Source organism: Mirounga angustirostris, unplaced genomic scaffold (genome assembly GCF_029215605.1).
Source record: "Mirounga angustirostris isolate CCGP_5_RB_7025 unplaced genomic scaffold, mMirAng1.0.hap1 SCAF_6, whole genome shotgun sequence".
Taxonomy (NCBI): Eukaryota; Metazoa; Chordata; class Mammalia; order Carnivora; family Phocidae; genus Mirounga; species Mirounga angustirostris.
Window position 1 is genome coordinate 88,865,574 of NW_026991714.1, and position 19,152 is coordinate 88,884,725.

General features: G+C 40.2%; 1 protein-coding gene across 4 annotated transcripts in view; it reads left to right on the forward strand.

Moving 5' to 3' along the window:
* Positions 1-15,911: 15,911 nt before the first annotated feature.
* Positions 15,912-19,152, forward strand: part of BICC1 (BicC family RNA binding protein 1) — a 286,419-nt gene continuing 283,178 nt past the window's right edge. For 2 of the 4 annotated variants that reach the window (XM_064594665.1, XM_064594662.1), the window contains exon 1: positions 15,913-16,311. In XM_064594665.1, coding sequence (XP_064450735.1) covers positions 16,122-16,311 — 190 coding nt within the window. In that variant the 5' untranslated portion in view covers positions 15,913-16,121. Of the gene's footprint in view, positions 16,312-19,152 lie in introns of all 4 variants that reach the window. The other 2 variants (XM_064594663.1, XM_064594664.1) reach the window with 2 other exon arrangements.

Below are 19,152 nucleotides of genomic sequence, written 5' to 3' on the forward strand. Positions count from 1 at the left end.
GATATTTCTCTTTTTCTACTTGTGTTATTTAATTCCTTCCTTGAAGTAGCTCTCCTTTTAAAGTCCATGGAAACAAGGGTGCCTGTGTGGCTCAGTCGGTTGGGCACCAGACTCTTGATTTCTGCTGGGGTCATGATCTCAGGGTCTTGTGTTGAGCTCCCCGCTCAGTGGGGAGTCTGCTTGAAATTCTCTCCCACTCCTTCTCCCTCTGTGCCTCATCTGCTTGGGTGCAGCTGTGCACACTCTCTCTTTCTAAAATAAATAAATAAAATATTTTTTAAAAAGTTCATGAACACAGCCAGCCACTTGAGAAATAAGTAACCTATTGGTTACTTTGTGCTTGAGCAGAACTCTTGGTTATTTTATCTTTTTTACTTTTTATTCAGTTTTATTGGAAAGTAGAACATTAATTCATTCACTTTATTTAATGCCTTCAGTGTGTCTACTTTGTTAAGTGGTGGGGATATAAAGATAAAGAGACAGACCCTGCATTCAAGGGACTTGTGATCTAATAGAGGAAGATGGCTATGTACACAGTAACTGATTTAGCAGGATACCATGATACAATCAGATAGATGGTGCCATGAAGACATTAGAGGAATGGTCAATTCTGTCTTTGGGATGGGGATGCTTAAGAAAGTATCCACTGAGGAAGTAGTAGATATCAAGTAGATAGTGAACATAGGTGAATAGCCTTCATCGATTCTTCTTTTTACTTTGTGCATCAGATATTGTATGTGGAAATGTCAGAGATACTATACCAGTGAAATAGTAAGAACAAAACCACAGTGGTATAAGAGCCAAAAAGAAGAAGAAAGAATTCAGAAATATAAAAATCTTTGCCAAGAAGAGCAAGTTTTTTCAATTGTTTGAGAAATTTCTGTATTAAATTTGTTGGCATTGAAAAAATTAGCCAAAGGTAGGCTAAGCTTTTTATATCTGACCTTGAACTTTTATAATACACTATTTCATTTTCAGTTTAGTTAATCACATGTTCCCTTTGAATGTTATTTCAGCCATTTTTCCTTTGGCCTTATAAAATGCAAATTATACTGTACAAAAGCAATTTTAATATAGGAATTGCAGACTCCATTTGTCTTCACAAAGTATGTGTCATAATCAGAGAATATTTAGCTGTATAACTAATGGTAGAATTTAGCTTGGAGTGAAAATATGGCAGCAAGTGAAGCATATTTGAGGGAGGAATTCAGTCACAAATACGTGGAGTTTTGGTAGTTTGGATTTTTTTTTAAAGATTTTATTTACTTATTTGACAGAGAGAGAGAGCACAAGCAGGGGGAGCAGCAGGCAGAGGGAGAGGGAACACAAGAAGGGGGGAGTGGGAGAGGGAGAAGCAGGCTCTCCACTGAGCAGGGAGCTGGATGCGGGACTTGATCCCAGGACCTTGAGATCATGATGTGAGCTGAAGGCAGGTGCTTAACCGACTGAGCCACCCAGGCACCCCTGGGTAGTTTGGATTTTTGAACAACGTATTTGATCATGAATTGAAGGATGGGTCTGGGAGTTTTCCTAGTGATTTTTAAGGGGAAAAATATCATCAAAGGGTTTAAATTCTCTTTTTATTAAAAAAAGGAATATGTAATTGGATACTTTATTACTTCAGTGAAAGACATATTTCAGGTATAGTCCATTGTAATTTGAGCTCCAGCTAACAAGACCTAGCTTTAGAGGAAGGGATTATACCTGGACATAGAGATTATGTTTTGTTGGAGTAAGAATTTGGAATAGTGATTTGCAAATGACTTCTGAGCCTTCTGGAAAACATGTTAATATGTAGATTTTCAAGCACTCTCCCTCCAACTCCCATCGTGAGATTCAGAATCAGTTGGTTTGGGAAAAGTTCTATAAATTTGTATTTTTTAATAAGCACACCAAATGATTCTAATATAGATGGCCTGGACTACACTTTAAGAAAGACCATAGAAATTTCTTCCTTCTGAAATTTTTTTAATCTAAAATTTCTTTTTCATAATGTAGAATACAGAGCTATTGGAAGGTAAAAGTATTAGAACAATTCTTGCATTCTTATCAGTGATTTCTGCTAAGAAAAATGACTTTCCTAACTTAATTAATGCCTGCAAGCATGAGAGTGATGATTGTGTATGGTCTTGTTAGTGATTTGTTTCCTTTCTTTTTCTTCCTTTTTTTTTCTTCAGGTTTTTCTATTTTTCATATACTCTCCTGATTCTTCCTCCTTTCTTTCTTTCTTTTTTTTTTTATTTAAGATTTTTTATTTATTTATTTGAGAGAGAGAATGAGATAGAGAGAGCACATGAGAGGGGGGAGGGTCAGAGGGAGAAGCAGACTCCGTGCCGAGCAGGGAGTCTGCGGGACTCGATCCCGGGACTCCAGGATCATGACCTGAGCCGAAGGCAGTCGCTTAACCAACTGAGCCACCCAGGCGCCCTCTTCCTCCTTTCTTTCGATTGTACTGTATCTACATTGTCAGTATGTACAGACATTACATACTACACTAACTCCTTTATAACTAAGATCATTTAGACTTAGCTCTATGGGTAAAATATATTTAATGTTCAGTTCTTATGTTGGATATCTCCCAAATCATTTTGTGTGCTGAAAGCTTCTGTAAGAAGGGTTCATGGGAGCAATCAATATTTCCTAAGTATATTCATAACAGTTTATCTGTAGCCTTTTTATACTAGCAAACAAGGTTAGCTGGATTTAAATCCCTCATGTGAGAGTTTCCCTGTCTTTTTCCCTGGAATACCTTAATTTTTCTCTTCTTGAATACTTTAAATATGTTATTCCATTGTCTTGTGGCATAAAGTGTGTTGCTGTTGGAAAGACCAATGACAATTATTTTTTTTTTCCTTATAAATGACTTGTTCATTGTGTCTGGTAGTCCAAATGATTTTTTCTTTTTACTTAAAATCTAATACCTTTCACTAGAATGTGTTTCCGAGTTAGCTACTTCAGGTTGATTTTTCTAGATTCAAGAAATTTCCTTAAAATATGATTTATGTCATCCTTTATTTCATGAAAGGTTTCTTAAATTATAGATTTTAATGTTTGTTCTGTCCCATTGTTTTGATTTTCTTCTTCAGAGACTCCTATTATATAGAAGTACCCCCTCTTTATATTCCATCTCTATCACTTTCTCTAAAATTTCTTTTAAAAATATTTATTTTTAAAGATTTTATTTATTTGACAGAGAGAGAGGGAACACAAGCAGGTAGAGTGGGAGAGGGAGAAGCAGGCTTCCCGCTGAGCAGGGTGCCCGATGCGGTGCTTGATCCAGGGAACTGAGACCATGACCTGAGCCAAAGGCAAACACCTAAGCCTAACGACTGAGCCACCCAGGCGTCCCTCTTTTTTTTTTTTTAAAGATTTTATTTATTTATTTGACAGAGAGATAGAGAGCACAAGTAGGCAGAGTGGCAGACAGAGGGAGAGAGAGAAGCAGGCCCTCCACTGAGCAGGGAGCTGGACATGGGGCTCGATCCCAGGACCCCAGGATCATGACCTGAGCCGAAGGCAGCCGCTTAACTGACTGAGCCACCCAGGCGCCCCAGGCGTCCCTCCTTTAAAAATATTTTAAAAAATTTCATTTTGCCTTAAAATACTTCCATTTTCTATATCTCTTCAGTTATTTTTGACCATGTTTGTTTGTACCTTAATTTCTTCTAATGTAATGTTAATTTCTTAATTTAAACTTGTTTAATTCTTTCCTGAGTTCTTTATCCTCTTTCTCAAATCTTCCCTTTTGCCATTCATAGTAAAGTTTTTTTTTTAAATTCTGAGTTATTTCTTCTTTTATAGCTTCTATTATTTAAAACATTTCTTTTTGCTTGTTCTGAAATTTTAAATTGGAGTGCACGTCTTTCTGGCCTATTTTCACGCTCTCTAGGGATATCTCCTACATTATTTGACTTCTTTCTTTCTTTTTTTTTTCATAATTCAACCTCAATCCATTTCTGTTGCTCACTTTTAAGTGAAAGTATATCTCTTTAGCAAAGAGATAAAAGTATATGACCCCTTGGGGCACCTGGGTGGCTCTAATGGTTAAGCATCTCTCTTCAGCTTGGGTCATGATCCCAGGGTCCTGGGATCGAGCCCTGCATTGGGCTCCCTGCTTGGAAGGGAGCCTGCTTCTCCCTCTCCTTCTACTGCTCTCCCTGCTTATGCTCTCTTGCTCTCTCTGTCAAATAAATAAATAAAATCTTAAAAAACAAACAAACAAATAAATAAAAATAAAAATATATGACCCCATAATTTTAAGGTTTGCCTCTTCTGGTTCCTTCTTTACTTAAATCCTGAACTACTTTTTCCTTGACTACTATTTTTCTGTCCTACTTAATTTGATCCTGTTTCCAGGAGTTTCTACTCAATATAGGAATTTGACTTGGGAGAGAGCTTTGGTTTCTGAGTTTGAGAGTTCACAGGGTCCAGACTGCTTTAGCACCAGCTATCCCTCTGCCCTCACCTACACATTGATCTTGCAGGGCTCCCACCTAGTCTAAGCTAGTTTCAGATTAGCTTTTTGTGCTTCCTAAAGAGTACTTGATGGAAGTTTTGGGGTTCTTCTGATACTGTCCCCACTAGCCTCTATTCTATTTGTGAAGATATGTAGTCATCTATTTTTCTTGTGTACATTCTTGGTGGGTTTTTGATTTTGCTAACTAGTTGTTATGTCTGGAGTGTTTTGGGAGGGGGAGGATTCAAGGAGTTTCAGAAAATACACTTCTAACTCCACCTCAATCTTCCTTTATTTATCTTTTTCAGGTGTAGGACTATGTCTTCCCTCCTCAAGGAGATTTGTCAATTTCTCTAGTTATGCACAAAACAATTATTAAAAAATATCCATTATTTATTGAGTGCTTACTACATTCCAGATACTGACTGAATTAAATGCTTTATAACATGTTCATAATCTTTACAACAATCTTTGGATGTAGCTACTTTATAGCCATTTTAAATAAAGGATAACGGATGTGGAATGTTAAAATAGTTGGTCCCAGGTTGGAGTAGGCAGCTTGTAAAATGGCACTAATGATCCCTCCCTTCTGATAATCATGTCCTTGTATAGGCCCTTCCCCTCATATGTGGGCTGGACCTAGTGACTTGCTTCTAATGAATAGAGTGTGGAAAATGTGATGGTACATCACTTCTGAGATTAGCCTACAAAAAGACTGTGGTTTGGGCATGCTCTCTCTCTTGCTTTCTTGCTTGTTCATTCTGATGGAAGCCAGCTGCCATGTTGTATGTTGCCCTACGAGAGGCCCATGTGGAAGGAATTGAGGGAGACCCCCAGCCAGTTGCAGAACTGAGGTCCTTTGCCCAATAGCGCTTGAGGAACTGGATCCTGCTAACAGCCATGTGAATGACTTGAAAGTGGATCATCCTCTATTGAGCCTTTGAATGAGACCATAAATGCAGCTGACACCCTGATTGTAGTATTGTGAGAGATTTTGAACCAGAGGTACCCAAATAATTTATATTTGAATTCCTGATCCACAGAAATCCAAGATAATGTTTATTGTTTTAAACTGTTAATTTTAGAGTAACCAGTTACATGGCAAGAGATAACTAATACACAGGTCATAAAAGTAATAAGTGTCTATGTTGGCTTGGAACCCAGGGGATCTGATTTCAGTGTCTGTATTCTTTACCTGTATGTGACACTGACTTTGATTAACCTATACCTTTATGAGCTACTATTTCTACCAAATTAAATTTGACAATCCTCCAGTCCTTTGATTCTAGTCATTCTTCTTTGAAAGAAACTTTCCAAACTAAAAATTTCCTGAACTGAGTAATAAGTGAACACTTCCTTTGAGTCATGGAAATTTAGAGTTAGGAGGAACCAGAAAATTTGTATAATCCAAATCTGTCTGTTCCCAGTTTTCACAGATGAAGAAATTAGGCCCAGAAAAATTAAGAGACTTGCCTGAAGTTACAGAATTAGCAAAATAATGAGGATTAAAGCCCAAGTCTCTTAAAGTCCAGTTTAGGGCCATGAGCAGGTACATACTGATAGTTCTACATGGTCATAGCTCACTACTACATTCTGAATCTGGAGTAGATTCAAGTTGATTCCCCTTCAGTTTTGCTGTACAAAAACATAGGGACCCCCAAGGGATAGGTGACAAATAATGAGTAGGGTATTTATTTTCTTTGCTCTTAGGCTCATCTCCCCTGAAAGAGGGATCAACAGCTGGTGTCCAACTGAATGACTGTCTTCCAATCCCTTAACCACAGCACTGAATCCAACATAGCAATGAAATTTCATATTGAGAGCCAACTCCAAATTATTTGTCTTGGCTCGTCAGACTGCTCATTGAGAAGCATTTCCTGAGCTGGAGTGGAAGGGGCTGTGTTCAATCAGTAATGGCAGCCATGAGAGGAGGTTGAGGGTGTGATGGAGTGTGTGCCATGTACTTGCCCACTGACATTTCTGCAGATTTAGCAGCCTGGTCCTTCCTTTGATATTCCAGTCTTTCCCTGCTATGAACCCTTCTTGCCACATAAGCTGCCCAGGAAGGGTCACTTTCAATGCTCCATTGACCTTCATTTCTGGCATCTTTTTCTTCTCATTTGATGGTGAGTTTCAGCATATAAGTGGCATGGGTGGAATTTACCTTGTAACTGAGTGTAGTGTTGGAAGCAGAGCCAATTCTCACATCCCTGAGGTTGGATGCTTTTATGGCTTTGTAGGCTTCATTTCTGGCTGGATCTAAAAGTCACATTGCCAGCAGACTTTCATTCAGCCCATCAGAAAAAAAAAATGCAGGAAGATACAATGTTGCACATGCTTATTCTTTTGTCTTTGGCAAAACACTCCATTTTCCTCAGTCCCAGGGGGTCATGGGAATAAATTTACAGGTGAGTGTTAGTCCAGGTATCTTGGATGACAAGGTAAAATATTGGTCTTGTAGATCAAAAGCACAATTAACATGTGCCTTGGAACTTGGACAACTGTAGGAGCTGTGAGGCCGGGGCTTAAATATCTCCATGGGTGGTAGTTTCAACATAGTACTGCCAGCTTTTTTTTTTTTTTTTCTTTTCATTTTGGCAAAGTTGAGTGTTGGGCAATGTTAGAATTCAGGTAAATGCCTGGGAAAGTTCATTTCCTTCTATTCTTCTGCCTGCTGCTTAACTTTCTTCTTCTATTTCGATTCATTCTATTTTCTTTTCAATGACCCATGTTTTCGCTATTATTTTTAGCATTGGAGTATTGAAACCTCAATTAAAATTTTTATTTTTCAGAATATTTTTAATCAGAAATCTATATTATTGAAATAGTAAAAGAATGGTAGGATGCCTTCTGACAACTAGATATCCTCTGGTCTTGACTTCTGGAAAACACAAAACCCCTCCTCTTTTGGTGGGAAAGCAATAAAAGTCTGAACATGACTTGATGCTTTGAGTTGTGGAACTTGGGTAAGTCAGTTTGGATCTATATGCTTCATTTGTTCCTAAGTATAAATGTGTGTGTGTTGGGGGAGAGAGACAGAGTGACAGAGAGAGATAGTTTTCTTTCTTTTTTTTTTAAAGATTTTATTTATTTGACAGAGAGAGCACAAGCAGATGGAGAGAGAGGGGGAGAAGCAGGTTTCCTGCTGAGCAAGGAGCCTGATGTGGGACTCGATCCCAGGACTCTGGGATCATGACCTGGGCCGAAGGCAGCCGCTTAACCGACTGAGCCACCCAGGCGTCCCGAGAGAGATAGTTTTCTGAACCTTTAGAATCCTGAAATTATGGAAGAAAAAGTTTGAGGTAGTGAGAATCCTGTCCTCCCTCAACTTGAACAACTCTGTTGTTAGTTTTCTGTAAGGGCTTTTTGCATTAGAGTTTATTTGAAAGATGGTTTCTATTGTTTGAAATGTGAAAACTACCAGCATCAATGAACCTTAGGGGTTCCTTCTACTTCTAATAGTTTATATTACCCACATATAATCAGATAGTCCTAGATTGGAGAGAAAGCCCCATGTAATGTTTAAAAACATCATCTCTGTCAGATGTCTCTGTCTTTGCATCACAACCACACCCTACTGAGGCCTTAGTTATTATCTTCTTTAAAGTGGAGATAATATTTTTTGTTTGTTTTTTATTTTTTTAAAGATTTTATTTATTTATCTGAGAGAGAGAGAGAGAGGGAGAACACACAGAGAGAGAGAGACAGTGAGAGGAAGAAGCAGACTCCCTGCTGAGCAGGGAGCCCGATGTGGGACTCCATCCCAGTACCCTGGGATAATGACCTGAGCCAAAGGCAGACACTTAACCGACTGAGACACCCAGGTGCCCTAAAGTGGAGATAATATATGTATCAATTTCATAGAATTGTGGTGAGAACCAAGTGAACTAGTTCACAGTGTTCAGCAAATCATAAATAATCAATAAGTGATAGGCATTATTATTAATCTGAAAAAACATTGGCATTATACATGGTATGCACTCTTCCTTTACTACATCCTTTACGTTTATTTCAAATAAGCTTCTCCTAGAACCAATTCTAAAAACATTGAAATAGAATATCTAATACTCTGCTGCTTTTTTAGCTTGACATCACAAGGAAAATTTATATGATTTTAGAATGTTCACTTAAGTGCAAACTGATCTGTAAATTATACTGTACCATAACATGGCTATGTAGGTTTTGTCCAAAAGGTTTCAGTGAAAGTTGAAATGAAAATAACTTAGGATGAAATGAACTGTTTCTGTGAATGATGCTTTACTGAAAATCAGCTTTTTCATAAAATTTAAGCATGTATTTGCAAAACTTTATTTTTCTTTGAGTTTTTGGGTCTCAATTTCTTTATCTGCAAAGTAAAGGGACTGGACCTGATAATTTTTCATATTTAATATTGATGATTCTAGGTTTCTTGTCATGGGATGTGGCATTTCAATCAATTCATCTAAATTCTCCAGGCATCTGTTTCTTCAGCTGCAAATTGAGAAAAGAATGTTCTTAGCTATCTGCTACCTTTAAATCTAGCACTAGAGTTTTGTCTTTTCTTTTTATGCTTGTCCTCATTACTCTTGGTTACATAATCATCTAAAGTGTATCACAAAATAATTTCTAGGCATGTATTTTTAGGTGCATAGTTAAAAGTTTATCAACCTATACCAGGCAATTTCTGAGTGTTCCTTGGGATGCAATGGTGAAAAAAAACAACACATTTTCTGCCTCAGACATCAGACCTGTGATGATGATGGTGATAATGATGAAGAAAATAAAGATAGTAAATGTAAACATCATTGCTTTAATTGGAATAAGTACAACATTTACTGGAAACAAAAGTTAAGAAAACCCAAATCAGCCAGGGGTAGGCTGTTTGTGAAGGCCAAGGCAACAGAAAGTATTCCAAGCCAGAGGAATACTGATTGCAAAACACAGAGCTCTAGATGAGAGAGCAATACTAGACTGGGAATTACAAATCTTTTAGCATTGTTGGAGTATGAAATGTAAAAAGAGAATGAGGTGAGATTGCTAAACAGGGGCCTACTAAGAGCTCATTTAATTGAGTAATATCTGGCCATATGTTGAGATTATTCAAACATCTCTGAAAGCCAAGGTTTTAAATTAAAATAGGAAAGCAGTTTTAATATAAATTTCTGAAACTCTTACAAAAATACAGGAGTTCAGGATCAATAGTTTTATATTTTGCATTAGAAGAAACTAGACCAGGGAAACTAATTAAGGGTGCCTGGAAAACAACACCAAATTTATTTTACTTTAAAATGTTTCCTGAGTTTTCTTCATCAGTTGAACACTAATCAGACATGAATTTCTAAGGTAAGTGTAAGATAACGTTCCTTAAAAAAAAAATCTCTTACTTACCACCTCACACCAGTCAGAATGGCTAAAATTAACAAGTCAGGAAATGACAGATGTTGGCGGGGATGCGGAGAAAGGGAACCCTCCTACACTGTTGGTGGGAATGCAAGCTGGTGCAACCACTCTGGAAAACATAAAGGTTCCTCAAAAAGTTGAAAATAGAGCTACCATACGATCCAGCAATTGCACTACTGGGTATTTACCCCAAAGATACAAATGTAGGGATCCAAAGGGGTACGTGCACCCCGATGTTTATAGCAGCAATGTCCACAATAGCCAAACTGTGGAAAGAGCCAAGATGTCCATCGACAGACAAATGGATAGAGAAGATGTGGTATATATATATACAATGGGATATTATGCAGCCATCAAAAGGAATGAGAGCTTGCCATTTGCAATGATGTGGATGGAACTGGAGGGTATTATGCTGAGCGAAATAAGTCAAACAGAGAAAGACATGTATCATATGACCTCACTGATATGAGGAATTCTTAATCTCAGGAAACAAACTGAGGGTTGCTGGAGTGGGGGTTGGGGTGGGAGCGATGGGGTGACTGGGTGATAGACACTGGGGAGGGTATGTGCTCTGGTAAGTGCTGTGAGTTGTGCAAGACTGCTGAATCTCAGATCTGTACCTCTGAAACAAATAATGCAATAGATGTTAAGAAAAAAAAAAGAAGAAGATAGCAGGAGGGGAAGAATGAAGGGGGGGAAATCAGAGCGGGAGATGAACCATGAGAGACGATGGACTCTGAAAAACAAACTGAGGGTTCTAGAGGGGAGGGGGTGGGAGGATGGGTTAGCCTGGTGATGGGTATTAAAGAGGGCACGTTCTGCATGGAGCACTGGGTATTATGCACAAACAATGAATCATGGAACACTACATCTAAAACTAATGATGTAATGTATGGTGTAATGTATGGTGATTAACATAACAATAAAAACTCTTACGGGTTTTAATAATTTGTGAACTTGAAGATTTTATTTAAAATTCTCCCAGTGATTTTTTTTTATTGCCTTGCTCCATTAAAAAACATCTACATAATTGATTACCTGGCATCTGATCTATTCCTATACTTTGAGTGAATTGAAAATTATTCTTTTCTTCAATGAAATGGAAAGATAAAGACAAACAATAAACATGTTCTATTAAAACAAAAAGACTGTCAATTATTCTAACTCTGGTTCAATTTTTGTAGAAAGAGCACAAAACTCAGAAGCTGTGAATTCAAGATTCTGCTATTTATCATTTCAATAATGGTTTTATAAGCATACGTTACTTCATTAGCTTTTCTAAATTTAAAGCTATACATCCATATGGTTTAAAGAATCAAATTGTTCTAGAAGACTTGTGTAAAAACCAGAAGTACCATATGCCTTACTTCCATTTTCCATTTCCTACAGGCAACCACTTCTAACATTTTTAGTTTCTTTTTTTTTTTTTAAGATTTTATTTATTTATTTGACAGAGAGTGAGAGAGGGTACACAAGCAGAGGGAGTGGGAGAGGGAGAAGCAGGCTTCCCGCAGAGCAGGGAGCCCGATGTGGGACTCGATCCCGGGACCCTGGGATCATGACCTGAGCTGAAGGCAGATGCTTAACGACTGAGCCACCCAGGTGCCCCCCAACATTTTTAGTTTGATTCTATTTTTACCTCCATACCTCTAAATGACATGCTTATATTGGTACTTCTTAATTTTTAAAAGTTTATCATTATCTATTAATGTTCTCCTAAAGCACCTTTTCACCCCTGTCCCCCTCAAAGCCCCCACTGCTCCTCTGAATATGTTTATACTCTTCAAGCATTTTATTTAATTTAGAAGAAATCTCAACCTTGAGACTTATGACCTACTCCAATTTGAGATCTCCTTTCACTATTACCCTGAGGACCCTCTTTGCCTCTTTCATGTGCTGGATCTCTTGTTTCCTATGTTTCATGTTTTTCTCTTCATCTTAATTTACTCCCTTGCTTTGGTGACACATGATCTTCAGTAGCTTACTCAGAAATAATACAAGGAAAATAATCTCTTTTGAGAGATCTCATACCTAAGAATGAATTTGTCATGTATGATTGATATTTTTGCTGACTGTGAACTTCTACATTGGAAATTATTTTCCATCAGTCACTGCTCTCTCGCCTTTTAGCTCCTGGTGTTTCGTCCATTTGGCTGCTGTGTTTTCTCTGTACCTGCACCCAAGAAGCTTAGCACTGGCGGAGAAAGTCAGGACAAGCAGGTAGATCCTATTATAAATTTGTGACTACCAACATCATCTGGACTCTCAACAGTACCAATTCATTCTTTTACAGAAGCAAAAGGCTATTTTAAAAACTCTGTAAACAAACAAACATGAAAATCTCTACTTTCCTCAACCTTTAGCAGCTCTCCTTCACCCACATTCTCAGCAGGTAATTTTGACTTTTACTCTTTGGGGAAAATAAAAGCCATCAGGTGACAATTCCCTTGAGTTCTAGAAATGAAATCTACAAAGTGACATACATTTACACCTATCTGTTCATCTTTGGATGAACAGTTTTGCTTCTGTTTGTGTCTTGGAGTCTACTCTGTTCATGCTTGCAAAGCCCTATAATATTGATTCCTCCTCTTTTTTTTCTTATATATTCAATTTCTGTCAAATGGATCATTTCCAGTGGTTTCTCCAGTGCTCAAAACTCACCCATTAAATTAGTCATCCAACTTACCAGCCAACCAACCCAATAAACAACAAACAGCCCTTTTTGTACCTACATTATCCTTCAGCTATTGCTCTCTGCTCCCCTTTTCAGCCAAACCTTTCCCAAAGAGTTGTCCTTACTCCTCATTTCATTAGCTATATTCACTCATTCACCACTCCATTCTGATTTTCTTGCTAACGTCCCAGTGAACTTCATCAAAAAATTTTGACCTTCCTACTATTACAAAGATCATCACATTTTCTTTTTTGAAGTAGTCTTTTTTTCCTGGGCTTACATAACAAAACTTTGTTTTGTTTTGTCCTTCCTTCCATCTCCTTTCCTATTATATTGTCATCTTCTTGATTACTAAATGTTAGAATTTGTGAAAGGCTCTTTCCTTGGTTCTCCCTTCTTCTAATTCTCTTCTCTTTCCCTAAACAGTTTTACCCATGTATATGGCTAATTACTGCCTACAAACAAATAAGTAACATGTTTTTGTCTCCAGTCAAGATCTCTTTTCTGAACTCCAGACCCATACATCCAATTGCTTATATTACATAGCTTTTTGGGGTCTTAATGGCACCTTAAACTCAATATGCCCAGTTCAAATTCATCTTTATTCCAGTGAAGTCAATCCTCTTCCAGTGTTTCTATTTTAGCTAATAGTACCTATCTTTCTCCAGTTATGTTGGCCAAAACTCTAGAGTCATTCTTGACATTTCTCTGTCCATCACTGCATATCCAATCCATCACCAATCTAGTTGGTGACATTTGCAATCACAACATTTCTCAAATCCTCTCACATTTCTCAATCTTCACCACTCTAGGTAAGCTACCAGTATCTATTATCTAAACTTCCTGGATAGTCTCTTAAATGGTGTACTTCTATCCTTGTCCCTCAATCTATTCTCCATACTATAGCCATTGTCATTTTTTAAAATGCAAATCTAAGTACATTATCTTTTACTTAAAGCCTCTCCATGGCTTCTTTCTGTTCTAAGGATAAAGACAAAAACTCCTTAACTTGGCCTACAGGGCTTACATACTCTACTCCTTACCTCTCTTCCCTCAGCTGGCATCATCTCATTCCTTACTTTCTTTTACCAGCTTTGCTGATTTCCTTTTTGGTTCTCCACTGAAGGAATGTACACTGCCTCCTCCCACCACAGGATCTTTGCTTATGCTGATCCTATTGAGAGCCAATATAGCTTAGCGGCTAAGTCTAATTTTCAAGGGAGACTTCCTGGGTTCAAATCCTGATTTTATAATTTACTGAGTTGTGTAAATTTGGGTAATTTATTTTACCTTCCTGTGCCCGTTTCCTCAACTGGAAAACAAGGATAATTATAATATCTATCTTCAGGGATGTTAGGATGATCAAATAGTCATTTGTAGGGAATGCAGATATCTTTGTGGTCATTGCTTTCACGCAGTTCATTCCTCCGCTAAAGTTCAAACCCAGATCACTCCTCTTATCACAGCAAAGTGGTCAGCTGCACAAGAAGTGGACAAGAGGCTTACTCTTTACTCTGAGGAAAGGAATTGTTTTCTTGAATGAAGTGAGGAGGGAGTCTCACTCTCCTCTTTCTTGCCCAGTTAAATTCTTCTCAAACTTCTATTCAGCCCCAGAGTCATTTTCTCTGAGAAGCCTCCACTGACCTCTCTGAATCTAATTACTCCATTACAGATTTTTTCCTATCTTGAGTCTCTTATTTGTAATGCTTAATATAGGGGCAATTTTATATTTTTATGAATGATTTATTTATTTAGATCAACATTCTATCTTTCTCACTAGAATGTCAGCTCCAGGAGCCTAGGGATGGTGTTTGTTTTTGATAACTCTTCTTTGGGCCTAACACACTATCCAGCACATCTCAGATTCCCCCCCAAATAGTTCTTGGCAGAAAAAGATGGCAAACATCCCTGATGGAAACCTCCTTGATAACCTGTTTTGGTGTTTAAGTCAGAGCTTTGCACAGTAATTAATAAGTTCAGAGAAGGAACACATGGCAGTCAAGCAAGCAGTTAAGCTGTTATCTGCTCCCAGTTTTTCAGCAGGTGACTCTGAGCAGGAAGGTTTTCCACTCAGTAAGGTAGGGTTTTGTGGAAATTATGTGCCAGGTACATGGACCTGGGTTTGATTCTTGGCTCCATTATCTGATGCTATGTGAACTTAGTCATGTCACTTGACTTCCCAGAGTCTTAGTTACCTCATCTGTCAGGACACCACAGTACATGGCACCATTCTTTTTAACTAGGCAACTGAACCTATATGAGTTTCTATTGACCCTAAGTATAACTTGCCCCTTGTGTAAGCCAGTAAGCCTCCCTCTGTGGCACAGTAACAAACTGCTTTCCCATTCCAACCCCCACCCCCAAAAGAGTAAAAAAAAAAAAAAAAAAAAATTGTGCTTTTGGTCACAAAACAAACAGGGATGAATCAGTGTGAACGCAAAAATGGGAGTGCCAAGGGCATGCCTGGTGCAAGCAAGTTTCTTCTTCCCTGGTGCATCAAGTCTAAGTTTACAAGCGGCGGTGGGTCGCCTGGCCTAGGCAGTTAGGATCATAGGATCATTTGCTGGTCTTCCTCTATGAGACTGACCTTGAAAACAGAGAAGAGCCGTCGGTCCCCTGACAAAACAGGCTGCCTAGATGCCAACTGGATTCAGCTAACCACCATTTCCATCTTAGAGGCTCTTTTCTTCGCCACCCTGCCCTCCCCCCTTCTAAATCAGCTGAATCAATTCCTTGAGAATCACATAGAAAATGACTCCCCCCTCACTTCATTCAAGAAAACAATCCCTTTCCTCAAAGTAAAGAGTAAGCCTCTTGTCCACTTCTTGTGCAGCTGACCACTTTGCTGTGATAAGAGGAGTGATCTGGGTTTGAACTTTAGCGGAGGAATGAACTGCGTGAAAGTAATGACCACAATGATGTCTGCAAGAGATGGACATTGTTTCTTCCGCTAGTCTGCTCCTTTCTCCCTCCTCCTGTTTCAAACTTGGGGACCGACGGGGGCTGTGAGTTAGAGGGTGTAATGTGTGTGTGTAAATAGAAGGGGAATTACGTGTGCATTTGGCGTGCGTTCAGAAAGTGTTGTGCTTAAACTTGGTAAGTGTCTGTGTTTGAAAAACCATGAAAGTATACGTGCGGGGTAAGGTTTGTACGAGTAAGCGCAGAAAAGTGGTCGTGTGTACGTGGTGAGTGTGCGCGCGCGAGTGTGTCCGAGCGCCAGGGGCGGCCCGCCCGCGCGCCCGCCCGCCGTGGCTCCCCGTGGGCCGGCCGGGCCAATGAGCGCGCGGCGGCAGGGGCGGCGGGCGGGGAGGGGGCGCCGGAGCCCTGCGGCTGGAGGCGCGGGCGGCGCGCCGCGCTCATTCCGCGCGGGCGTTGCTGGCAGGGGGAGGCGCAGGCGGTGGCCCGGCATCCGGGCCGGGACTCGGGGCGGCGGGCGGCTCTCGGGGCTGGGATGCGCCGGGGGCGCCGTGGCGGCGGCGTCGGCGGCGGCCGGGGGACGAGCTAGCGCCGCGGCGCGGGGAGCCAGTCGAGCCCGGCCGGCGAGCGGAGGCGGCGGCGCAGGCAGAGCGGCGGCCGCAGTCGGAGCCGGAGCCCGAGCGCCGCGCGCCCACCATGGCCGCCCAGGGCGAGCCCGGCTACCTGGCGGCGCAGTCGGACCCGGGCTCCAACAGCGAGCGCAGCACTGACTCGCCCATGCCCGGCTCCGAGGACGACCTGGTCGCCGGGGCGCCCCTGCATAGCCCCGAGTGGAGCGAGGAGCGCTTCCGCGTGGACAGGAAGAAACTTGAGGCCATGTTACAAGGTAGGCATCCCCCGCGTTTTCGGACTCCTGGACTGAGTCCGCACTTCTTCCCGGACATCCCCGCCCCGCGCCCAGCTCCCCACTCCAGCCCATAGCCGACTTAGTTCCCGGGTCCCCTCCCCCGCGAAGCCGCAGGACACCCAAGGAGTGGAGACCTCGCGGGACTCTCCACCCTTCCACGCCTCTCATGTCTCCAGGCACCGGGAACCTTGTGATAGCTTGACCCGCTTCAGAAAAGCCAAAGGCCGAGTTTGTACCGGCGCGCCCCGGTTGTGTCCTTGGATACTTCGGAGATGCCAACTTTAGTGCGGACACCGGGACCATCAGGACCCACTGGGACCTCACAGAGTCTGCGTGACTCTGTCCCCACTCCCTGATAGCCTTGAATTCTAGCTCTCTGTCCCTGTTTCTACTCATGTCAGTATCCATCTCCTCCAGCTGAGGGGCCTTGTCTCGCTATTGGGAAACACTGCAGATGTCAGGGCTTAAGATAGGAGTTCCCGCCCCCCACCCTTCACTCTGGAGTCAAAGGGGCCTGGATGGGGGTAAACGGCCAGAGCGTGGGGACTGTGTCAGGGCAATGCTGCTGGGTTAGAGGACACTCTGTGTTCATCTCCTGACAGGCTTATAGAACACATCTTGAGTTACACTCAGTTCATAAAAATCTTCCTGTACTATGAGTGTCTGTCTTATACAATTGTTTTTTCTTTCTTTTTTTTAATTCCCTAGTTTCTCTGGGACTTTCCCAGGCCCAACAGCTTTAGGACTGGAGGCAAATTCCGAGTTTTAATGGGAGGATTGGAGTTCTCAGAGTGAACGCTAAAATGTTCAAGGTCATTTTGGCCTTCCTTCAAAATGTTAATTACTAGCCTACCTGTAAGTCACCAGTGTGGTCATTTCCCTCATCCAGAAAAATATGATAGTTTGAATGACTGTCATTCTTAAAATACTGTAGAGGACCAGGCATTAATTTGACTAAGGGTGTATGGTGGATTCATTCAGTAGCTAGTGTCCTTATATCTAGAGGATTGGAGCTTTCCAACTTTCTTGTATCCTTATGCATAACTTTGACTTTATTAGTCAATGCATTACAACATGGGAGCTATTTAGCCCTCCCTGGAAATGCAGTGGCTTTTCAAGACAATTAGGCAGGTTATTTAAAGAGAGAACAACATGTTTTCCAAGACAATAACTTGGTAGAAACAAATAGGAGTGTTTGGCTGGTGTTTTTGGATGAGCTATAAACTCATCTCCCTTGTTGCTTATTTTTATTGGTAAACATCCCTAGTGCTTGTCATGTCTCTCTTTCTCTCTTTTTTCCTCTTAAATTATATAATTTTCTAGGAGAGTTACTTCTGTGATAAACTATTCAAATAAGAATATCGTATAGTGGATTTAGAAATTAAATTATAGTGGATTTGGGAATTAAAGTTGTATTTCAGTAATCCATTTTAGTTTAATTTGTTCCATGGTTCTTTTTGCCTAGTTTCTGATTCTAAAACAAAATACTAAGTTTATTCAGAAAAATATTGTGAGATTGTTCCCTACATGAGTTTGGGCTGATGTGAAAGGTGGATTTTCTAATAATACTGTGTCTTCCTTACCTGTTGTTCCATTTGTGGACACATAGATAGTGACAGCGATGTTAGTTTCTAGGCAGCCCTCTGACCTTTCGAAGTGGATTTCTTTTTTGAATTAATTTTCATTTAGAATAAAATGAAATATGGGTGATGCATTTCTTAAGTTTGAAGACTGTCCCCTTAGCTACTCTGACATGAGGTGGTTTAAAATTGCTTAAAGTTTCTTTCACAGGAAGTCCTAACAGAGCTAATGTTTCTTCAAGAATCTATGTGTAATGAAATATTTACATTTCAGCCCCAAAGAATTCTTTAATGATTGAATATAGGGCTTTGATTAACTTTCCAGAAATCACCAATAAGTGAATTTTGCCTTCTGAGAAGGTAAATTTTGAATACGTTTGGCAATAGAACGTGGGGCACAGTGTACCAAGGCATTTTGTGATACCTGCTTCAACTACTGTGTTTGAAGGAGTGAGACTGATTTTCTGAACCAAAAATAATCCTGTGTCTCATTGTTTTATTTATTTTTATTTTTTTATTTTTTAGATTTTATTTATTTGCGAGAGAGAGAATGAGAGACAGAGAGCATGAGAGGGTGGAGGGTCAGAGGGAGAAGCAAACTCCCCGCCGAGCAGGGAGCCCGATGCGGGACTCGATCCCGGGACCCCAGGATCATGACCTGAGCCGAAGGCAGTCGCTTAACCAACTGAGCCACCCAGGCGCCCTGTCTCATTGTTTTAAACCAGGGGATTATAGCGAGAGTGGGCACTGGAATCACTCAGACCTAGATTCATATCCCACAGACCTTGGGACAGTTCCTGGGCCTCTCTCTGTCTCAGTTTGGCCATCTCTAAATGGGACTGATAATAGTATTTCTCTTAGGGTTTTGTGAGAATTAAAAGATATAATGCCTGCTAAGCTAAAACACTGTTTGACAAATAAGAGCCTAATATATATTTTAGATGCTTTTATTATTAATAAATATTTCAGCATGGATTCAAAAGATTTCCAGTGCCCATTACAATTTCTGATGTATAGTGTATACCTAAATATTTGGAGAACGAAAAAATTTTGCAATTTCATACTGTGGAAGTAAAATAGAGTCCAAGATAGGAAGTTTGATAAGTCAACAAATATTCTAATATTGTTAGATATTCTAGGGTGTAAAACTTTTTCCTTTGAAAAGTGCCAAGTAAGTAAAGTATTTGCCTGGTTGGATTTCTGATTATGTGAATCTGGTTTGCCATTTTTATTTTCATAA